General features: G+C 41.0%; 1 protein-coding gene across 1 annotated transcript; it reads right to left on the bottom strand.

Moving 5' to 3' along the window:
- Positions 1-1711: 1711 nt before the first annotated feature.
- arf6b (ADP-ribosylation factor 6b) lies at positions 1712-5277 on the bottom strand. Its single transcript, XM_041214131.1, has 2 exons — positions 5123-5277; positions 1712-5032 (listed from the first exon to the last, which is right to left on the bottom strand). The coding sequence occupies exon 2, from the start codon at positions 4781-4783 to the stop codon at positions 4253-4255; it is 531 nt and encodes a 176-aa protein (XP_041070065.1). The 5' UTR covers positions 4784-5032; positions 5123-5277; the 3' UTR covers positions 1712-4252.
- Positions 5278-10294: the final 5017 nt, after the last annotated feature.

Raw genomic sequence — 10294 nt, forward strand, 5'->3', positions numbered from 1 at the left:
TTTAGTTTAATGAAGCTGTCACATTTGCAGGATCTTTAACTACTGTATGCAGTAAAGTGATCTCAATTGTGAAATTAAGGAAAACCCCTTTACAAATATAACTGAAATGTTTTCTAATTGTAGCTTATCACCACACTGGATTTACATTTGGTTTATCAGTCAGACATCAAAACCTCAAGACATGCAATCTCCCAAAGGCTCAAGAATTATTTATGGCAACTGCTCCACACTGGATAGTTCTGCCACAGACATAACCTGCATTTAAATACAGCTGAACTGTTACACTTCAAATTATTCTTACCAGAGTAATTTGGGCAATGTAGGCACTGCCCATTATTTTGAACGGATAACACACTATGCACAAAAGACTGTTATCAAAAATTTGTTTAACTGAACTTCAACATTGTGTTCCTGTGACTTTTTGATGAAACGTTTGATTTTCAAAACACTGTTAGCAAACACTTAAATTACAAACGGCATACAGCACTTTGAACATATTTTCATAAAATCAAAATTCAACACTTTGCTTATTTTGGGCCTTTGCAATCTTTTCAGGTAAGCAGAGTCATCTGCCTTGAACAAAGTAATTGCCTTCTAACGAAAGTTCAGTTATTTCTAAAGCATTTCCAGGGTTTCATCAGAAGTCTGTATATTAGGGGAAATAAAATTATCAGCATCTCTCTTTCCACAAATGCTTCCAAACATCAATCCTAATTGCAAAGCCCACCAATACAGGTTTGACATCCATGAATAGCTCCATTTAGAAGAAATGGAAGAAACAATTTTAAAAATGTAAAATAAATTGTAAATACATTGGAAAACAAAATCACAATTCTTTACAATACAAGTTTTAACAAGGTGCCGTCCTAATTCATTATGAATCATGTTTGTTTTCTAAATTAATTAACATGAAAAATTCAAATGGAATATGAAGTTAGGGAGATACTTTAACAGAAGGTGGGCAATACAAAAGCCTACACTTAGTCAATTAGCAGCTCATCAGATGTAAAAAAAAAAGTTAAAACTTCTGACCCTCTCAAGAAACAAACTAAACAGTGCAGTGGTTTATACTGACAACATATTCCAAAGTAAATTGGTTTAAAGCAAATTGCTTATATTCAAAGACCATCTTAAAAGGTAACTGGTCAAGAATTTCTAACGCTTACAGATCTAAGTTTAGATCAGTATGGTCTGTAGATGCAGCTCCACTGGTTCTCAACACTTTTTTGAAAAGCAAGCACCAATTATACAAAAAGTTGATTGTCTAAACACTAGTTTATGTTGATGCAGTGGCATGAATAGGGGTTGTGACAGGTGGCACAAGTTCAAATCCTTTTGAGAAAATTAATTCAATAAATCTACTAATTTGTGGGTTAAAGCAAGAAAAACCAAAGATGTTTGGACTGTTGTAAAAACCCAATTTGTTCATTACTAGCCTACAAAGGAGGAAATATGCCATCCCTTCTGAGTCTTCCTTTTTTCTCATCTACACAACGTGATTGACTCTTAGGTCCTTAAAGCAACAAGAAATGGATGGTAAATATTGCCTTGCAAGCATTGCCCACATCCCAAGAACAAATAAAAAAAATTCTATTGAGACAGTAAATTCAATATAAGGGTGAAAACAATGTAAACCAGCCATTAGAGAGAGAAAATTGAACACCAAGATAGCTTATATCAAATTGTAAATAACATACAACATACTTTAAGCTTGGAGGAGGATCAAGTTTATTTTAGTACCTTTCTACAGGCACATTTTGTCTGTCCTGTACTTTGAACAAAGTCCAATTTTTTTTTTAAAAAAGTAGAGAACGATAAACAATCTAAGTAGATTTTTCAACAATAATTTTCAATATTTTGAACAAAATTGCAATATAATTGTCTTCATCTATACAAGCACATACCCTCCCCACCTACCCTTATCTTTCATTATTCTCATAATTTATTAGGCACGGATTCTTTGTTCATCCATTTTCCACATCATGTCAGGGCTGCAAATTTATCAAATTATGGTTATTTTATGCTTCAAACCACCTTATCACTGTACAATTCACTTAGAAACTTGCCAGCCTGAAAAAGGACACTTCCATAACATTTAAGTCTTAGAGGTAAAAAGACAAAGCTTTAATATTACTATTCCAGCCTTCTTAATTTGATGTCTCATGAATTTGCAATAATTTCCCCCAATGCGGCAGCAATTAGTATGAAGTTAATGTAACAGACATTTTAGTTATAGATTTTCAAAACAAAGTATTTCTCCCCTTTGGATAATTTAGCATCCACATTCATTAGATATGGAGTCTTTGCTAACACATACTGGGTTTAGTGGTTTATTGTACCATTTGAATAACTATTCTCAGAATAGAGCCAGAAAAATCTCGTCCAGGTTGTAGTGCAAGTTACTTGAAGCTCATTTCATACTTTTTAAACTATAACTTCAATTACTAATTCACCGTTCAACTGAATGGATTTATTTTTAATACAAAATTAAAGATCTCTATGAAGTCAGATTAATAACCCACCCAAATATTAGAACATTCAACCAGCATTGAATGCTATTAGCTCAACTACAATCTAATGCAAATTAAAATGACCTGGCTACCCGAAATCACCTAAAAACTTGAGGTTTGAGCTTCTAGCCAGTATTTGGGAAGTGCACAATGATCTTCTTTTCCAAATAGACATCTTAAAATATATTCTACATAGCAAAGTATATTTAGATAATAGATTTAAGAAACTAGTTAAGATTATAATTTTAAAATTAGCACTTATAATTAACTGTAAAAGCTACTAATACATCTTAATAAAAAACTAAATTTTGGGCAATGGTATTTTAAGACCAATGATTTGTGTGTAGATTTTACTTTTTCCAAAATATTGAACCTTCAAAATTTGCACACGTGACTATTTTGTATCAGATGTAAAGCTGGCCTTACCTCTCCAAGACCTTTATTCTCTATTCTGAGAGAAGCCACAGACGCAGGAAGTTGCATGTCAGCACTCAAAAATGCTAAGAACCTATCAACTGAACTATTCAGTTTGCTATGAAACAGTAAAAGACTGCAGTGAATTTAAATATGCTAATTTTCAAACATAAGCAAGAATGCACTAAATGTCAGCTTTGGCATTCAGGACCACCAGCCCCAAACACAAACTTAGAATTTGTTTTTCCATGCTACCTGAGGTTTGGCATATTGCTTTATTTTAATATACAGCATTGTTCGTCCTGCTGATTTTTAACCTTGACCCAAATTAATTCTGTCTGGCATCAGAAACCAGTCATTTTTAGGAGGGTGGGAGAAAAACAAAATCACTAAATTGGAATCAGAATCATATAGTAACACATGTAAGTTATAACAGGAACAGGTCACTTGGTTCAATTAATCCATGTCAGTATTTATCCCTCCACATGACCAAATAGTTAATTTCATTTTACCCACCCTTTATCTCTTTTTCCTTCAGAGAGGAAGGAATGCAAATTAATTTTGGGTGTGCATTATCTTAGCCAACAGTGGTTGTAACACATGAACGATGATGTAAATGCTAAAGTTCGTGTGCTAGAGCATTTAGAGCATAAGTTGATTACACAAGCACTTGGCACACAAGATTTTTTCCCAATATTCATGGATACTGACTTGTAAACATTTTCTCAACAGTAACAGTTTGGTTAAGACTGAATTGCAGCAGTTAGGGGAAAAAATACAGGCAAAAAAAGCATCCGTTTCATATGGACACACCCTACACATAATCAAAATGAAACATTTCAACTGACTCCACAAAAAACCCCACCAGTCAAGTTTAGAAATGACAGGCCTCCCAAATATATTGTTTCTGATGAGTCAAAAAAAAGTCAAATAATTATACAGTGACTAAATTTGTTCAAATAAACTTTCAAGTTTACTAATTGAAATAGACCCAACATCATAATTTTCCATGAACGTAAAAGCAGCGATCTACAGCAAGGCATTAAAAAGGAAGAACTCGAAACTGAGTTAAAAGTGTTGAAAAGTCCAAATCGAATACAGAAAGGAAGTTATTCAAATAATGGCAAATAGTTTCAAAAAAGACCTTTCAAAATACTTAACATTTAGTTCTCGCTCAAGATTAGTTCAGCGCATTTATATGAAACTTTCTAAAGCAAAGCCAAACTAAATGCCAGAGAAATGCAAAAAAGATTAGTAAAGGGTCAAAATTACTTTCGGTTGATTTTCCGAGGCAATTGTTTCTTTTTGTCTAAAACAGTTTTGGATGCTCATTTAGATTTGTAATTGGATGTTAGCCACGTAAGACCTTCAAACAGTCCATCTCCTGAAGTGGCACAGGACGGCTGCACATACCAATTTCTATCCCGGATGCGGGTCAAACCCAATTTCTCTTGAATTTCGTGCGGCTTCATGGCATCGGGTAAATCTTGCTTATTTGCAAATATCAGAATGATGGCTTCTCTCATCTCCCGATCGTTGATGATGCGTAAGAGCTCTTGCCTAGCCTCGTCTATCCGATCCCTGTCGGCACAGTCTACCACAAATATTAATCCCTGGGTCCCGGTGTAGTAGTGCCGCCACAGAGGCCGGATTTTATCCTGACCTCCCACGTCCCAAACATTGAATTTGACGTTCTTGTAAGTCACTGTCTCCACATTGAAGCCCACAGTGGGGATGGTGGTGACTGACTGACCCAGTTTCAATTTGTACAGGATCGTGGTCTTACCGGCGGCGTCAAGTCCAAGCATCAATATACGCATCTCCTTGTTCCCGAATATCTTCGACAGGACCTTTCCCATCTTCTAGAAAGTACATAAGAGACCACGGCAGCGAGAGGCGGGTGGAGCTGGCCGACCGAGTGGGCCTGGCCTGGAGCGGGGGCAAAGGCCGCAGTCGGACTGAAGGGTTCCCGGTCGCCCGTTCTGGGATCACTCAGCTCGGTAATTCCTCGCAGCAGCTGTCGGTGAGTGTCTGAACCTCTCCTGTCGCCAAACTACAGCACCGGCTCCACACTCCCGGCAGAGGTCATTGACTCAGGCTTGCTCCCTCTGTAACAGTCACAAGAAGACAGTTTATATTCAATGCAGCAGCAGCTCCCAGTAAATGTGTGTTGTTTTTTTTTTCTTGCCACTTGTTACCTGAGAAGTGAGTAAGTCAAGCCGGCCTCTCCTATCGTATCCTCTCCAGTCCTGTCCTGTCCGCTCCGCTCTAGCCCGATCTCGGTAGCACCGGAAAAGGCGCGGAGCGACCCGCCACTTCCCGTCCCATCTGCGCATGCGGCGCCACGTGACTCCCGGCTTCGCGCGCAGCCGCGCCACGCGCGGACACGTCACAAAGCGAAGGGCGCGCGGGGGCGGGTGGGACTGGGAGGGGTTTGATTGGCAAGTGGGACATGACCGGCAGGGGGCTGGTTGATTGACAGTAGGGGGGACCGTGGGGGTGGGGGGAGGGTGCGCGCGAGGAGTATGATTAACATTGGGTGGATGGGGCCTGCGAGGTGTGTGTTTGACAGTAGAGGGTCTGGGTATGGGTGGGAGGGGGACTGGTGATAGGTGGGGGGGAGAGGGGAGTTGATTGAAAGTGGGAGGGGCGCGCGGATGTTTGATTGACAGTAGCAGGAGACGCGCGAGGGTGTTGATTGGCAGTGGGAAGGGCAGCCGTGGTTTGATTGACAGTGGGCGGGGCGCCCAATGGTTTGATTGACAATCGGGGTGCGCGCGGGGATTGATTGTTAGTGGGAGGGGCGCGCGTGCGTGTTTGATTGACTGGCGTGAGTGCGGGGGTATGATTGACAGTGAGGGCGCGTGCGATTTGATTGACGGGGGGGCCACGCGGCTTTAGCAACATGCAAGCTATTTGGAAACACTGATGCAATTCAGCCCCATAGTTTCCACAATGATGCAGTTCAGTCCCATAGTTTCCACAAGTAGTAGCACGGATTGCGTAACCAATTTGTCTCGCGTGGATTTTAAAATACAAACCGTCTGTTAAAACTAGCTGTTTAAATGCTTTTGCAATCTCGGCTGGGTGTGGTCATAAATCTCTTTGCTCCCTCCCACTGGGTGTGGGAATGAGCTGTATGAAGTGCAAACTCAGGACTGAAATGTAATCAACTGGTTTTCTCTCTAACAGATGCTGTCTGACCTGCTGAATATTTACAGCATTTTCTGTTTTTGTGTCGGAAGCAAGTTATGTTCAGCTGTGTGAAGGGTCTGAATAAACAGCACCTATATAATTGGGAGCAATAGTTTCCACATGCCTCTCATTTTATGTCTTTCTTTGGGAGTCTCATGTGGGACGAAAGTGGGTAAGCTTCAATTCCCGCTTTCAGCCTATAGTGTGCAAAACTTCGCGTGACCAATTTATGGTGGCCGGAAACAGTTGTTTCAAATTAAATTATATCCTAACCATGGCAAAATGACCTCATTGGCACTGCTCAATATATATCAGTTTCAGGTCATATCTACAAGCTGCTACTGTAGCTGACATTGAAAAGAGAGACAAGCCCAATATTATGTGAATGCTGAAAATCTGAAATAAAAATAGATGCTGTTAGTACACACAATCTGTAGAGAGGGAAAAAGAGTTAACGTTTCAGGTAGGTGACCTTTGGTCAGAATTAAAAGTTAGAGGTTTAAATTTGTAAGTAATTACAGATCAGGGTAACTCTGATGAGGATTTGGTGCACTCTGTCTTGGATCTCAGGTGAGCAAAGTTCTACAGCTTTTCATTGGTTTTGGTATGTAAATGAACACCCTCTGTAGATGAAGATATATGACAGCAGCAAAGAGAATTAGCATTCCATATGAGCGATACTATCAGCAGCAAATGGACAGACTCTCTCACATAAAAAGTGGTTTGAACTTCATTCAGAAACGAATGTTGTGTTCCTGGTTGTTGGATAATGTGATGCTGAAGGTTGTTGATAGCTTCACGTATCTGGGCCCCACAATTACCAGCAATCTGTCACTTGATGCTGAAATCAACATATGTGTTTTCAAAATCTGCAGCTGTTAATGTCATACGAACATGGAGCAGGAGTAGGTCATTCAGCCCCTGGAGCCTGGTCTGCCATTTAATAAGATCATGGCTGATCTGATAGTAACCTGAAATCTGCAAGCCAATAACCCCCTTGTTTACCAAGAATCTATCCACTTCTGCCTTAAAAATATTCAAAGACTGCTTCCACCACATTTTCAGGAAGAGAGTTCCAAAGACTCTCAATCTTCTGAGTGAAAAAACAGCCTCATCTCTGTTTTAAATAGCCGACCCCTTATTTTTAAACAGTGAGCCCTAGATCTAGATTCTCCCACAAGAGGAAGCATCCTCTCCACGTCCACCTTATCAAGACCCCTCAGGACCTTATATATATATATATATATATATACATGTTTCAATCAAATTGCCTCTTACTCTTCTAAATTCCAGTGGATACAAGCCTAGTCTGTCCAACAACCTTTCCTCATAAGACAAACCACCCATTCCAGGTATTAGTCTAGTAAACCTTCGCTGAACTTTCAAAGCATTTACATCCTTCCTTAAATATTGTACACAGTACTCCAGATGTGATCTCCCTAGTGCCCTGTACAACTCAAGCATAACTTCCCTGCTTTTGTATTCAATACCCCTCGCAATAAATGATAACATTCTAATAGCTTTCCTAATTACTTGATGTACTTGCACACTAGCCTTTTGTTATTCATGCACTAAGACACCCAGATCCCGCACCATCTCAAAGCTCTGCAATCTCTCACCATTTAGATAATATGCTTCTCTTTTATGTCCAAGTTGAGTTAGAGTGTGGAACAACAGCTGATTGAGAACACCAAATGCGAGCCTAACAAGCCTGTGTCCTTAGCCCACAACTATACAGTGGTGAGACTTGGACAATATATGTTAAGCAGGACAAAATGCTGAACAGCTTCCACCTTCACTGTCTCAAATGGATCCTCAGCATCTCTTGGAAGGACAAGATCACCGATTCAGAGGTCCTGGAGTATGCTACTTCCATCAGCATACACTCATTGTTAAGCCAATGATGTCTGTGCTGGCTTGGCCACGTTCATTGGATGAATGACAGCTGTATACCCAAAGACCTTCTTTATGGTAAACTGGCCTTTTGTGATTCATGCACTAGGGCACCCAGATCCCTTTGCACCTCAGAGCTCTGCAATCTCTCACCATTTAGATAAAATGCTTCTCTTTTATGTATAAGCTGATTAAGAGAGTGTGAATTAGCAACATCTTCAACATCCATATCTCCGCTATGAGTTCATCTGCAAGCGAAATATGAAGATGGTGGACATTGACACAGACAACTGGGAGACAGTCACCATCATCCATGACCTCTGGAGGCTGACTATTCAAAGGGGCATTGCAAGAGGTGAGGAGAAATGGAAAGCTCAAGTAACCAGGGGGAGTGCCAGAGAAAACAGAGGCCAGCAAATCCTGCACCTTCTCAGCCCACTGCCTTCATCTGCAGCAATTGTGGCAGAGACTGCCGTGCCAGAGTGCGGTTATTGCACTGCACTAGGCAATGTTTAAGACAGAGTTGACCACCAGGCCAGAAACCACCATCTCACGAGACAAACAGCTATCAGACAGATCCAGGGTGCAGAGAACAAAAGGGAAAGTCTGTGATAGGATGGAGGGTAGGAACGATTAGATGATAAACAAAATGATGGCGCAAGCCAAAGGGAATGGTAATGAATCAAGTAAAGAAACAAAACATAGGTCTGAAGGAGCAGTCATTGACAACAGCAGAACCATTAACAGCTTCAGCTGTCTGAAAAAAAATAGGAGCAGTGGTTATGATATCAAGTTCTTAAAATTAACGTTGAATCTGGAAGGTTGCAAATACTGGTACCATATTTTAACTTGAAAGAAGTACAAATAAGTTGCTGTTTCACCTGGGTGTTTGGAGTTCTGGACAGCAGGAAGGGAGGAGGTGAAAGGGCATGTGTTGCACCTCCTGTTAGATCATAAGACATAGGAGCAGAAATTAGGCCAATCGGCCTATCGAGTCTGCTCCGCCATTCAATCTTGGCTGATGAGTTTCTCAACCCCATTCTCCCGCCTTCTCCCCGTAACCTTTGACCCCCTTACCAATCAAGAACCTATCTATCTCGGTCTTACATACACTCAATGACCTGGCTTCCACAACCTTCTGTGGCAATGAATTCCATAGATTCATCACTCTCTGGCTAAAGAAGTTTCTCCTCATCTCTGTTCTAAAAGGTCTTCCCTTTACTCTGAGGCTGTGCCCTTGGGTCCTAGTCTCTCCTACTAATGGAAACATCTTCCCCACATCCACTCTATCCAGGCCTTTCAGTATTCTGTAAGTTTCAATCAGATCCCCCCTCACCTTCTAAACTCCACTGAGTATAGACCCAGAGTCCTCAAACGTTCCTCATATTTTCATTCCTTTCATTCCTGGGATCATTCTCATCAACCTCCCCGAAACCGTCTCCAGGGCCAGCACATCCTTCCTGAGATACGGGGCCCAAAATTGCTCACAATATTCTAAATGTGGTCTGACCAGAGCCTTATAAATCCTCAGCAGCACATCCCTGCTTTTATATTCTAGTCCTCTCGAAATAAATGCCAACATTGCATTTGCCTTCCTAACTCAACCTGCAAGTTAACCTTAAGAGAATCCTGGACTAGGACTCCCAAGTCCCTTTGCACTCCAGATTTCTGAATTCTCTCCCCATTTAGAAAATAGTCTATGCCTCTATTCTTACTACCAAAGTGCATTACCTCACACTTCCCCACGTTGTATTCCATCTGCCACTTTGCCCATTCTCCTAACCTGTCCAAATCCTTCTGCAGCCTCCCCGCCTCCTCAATACTACCTGTCCCTCCACCTATCTTTGTATCAGCTGCAAACTTAGCCAGGATGCCCTCAGTTCCTTCATCTAGATCATTATTGTATAAAGTGAAAAGTTGTGGTCCCAACACTGACCCCTGGGGAACTCCACTAGTCACTGGCTGCCATCCTGATAAGGACCCCCTTATCCCCACTCTCTGCCTCCTGCCAGACAGCCAATCTTCTATCCATGCTAGTACCTTGCCTCTAACACCATGGGCTTTTATCTTACTGGGCAGCCTCCTGTGTGGCACCTTGTCAAAGGCCTTCTGGAAGTCCAAGTAGATAACATCCGTTGGCTCTCCTTTGTCTAACCTACTGATTACCTCCTCAAAGAATTCTAACAGATTTGTCAGGCATGACCTGCCCTTGATGAAACCATGCTGACTTTGCCCTATTTTACCATGCACTTCCAAGTATTCTGAAATCTCATCCTTAATAA

Source organism: Carcharodon carcharias, chromosome 20 (genome assembly GCF_017639515.1).
Source record: "Carcharodon carcharias isolate sCarCar2 chromosome 20, sCarCar2.pri, whole genome shotgun sequence".
In the NCBI taxonomy this organism is placed as follows: domain Eukaryota; kingdom Metazoa; phylum Chordata; class Chondrichthyes; order Lamniformes; family Lamnidae; genus Carcharodon; species Carcharodon carcharias.

What these genes read in the sequence shown, in the direction of transcription:
- arf6b (XM_041214131.1), bottom strand. Translation starts at nt 4,783, where the DNA reads ATGGGAAAGGTCCTGTCGAAGATATTCGGGAACAAGGAGATGCGTATA.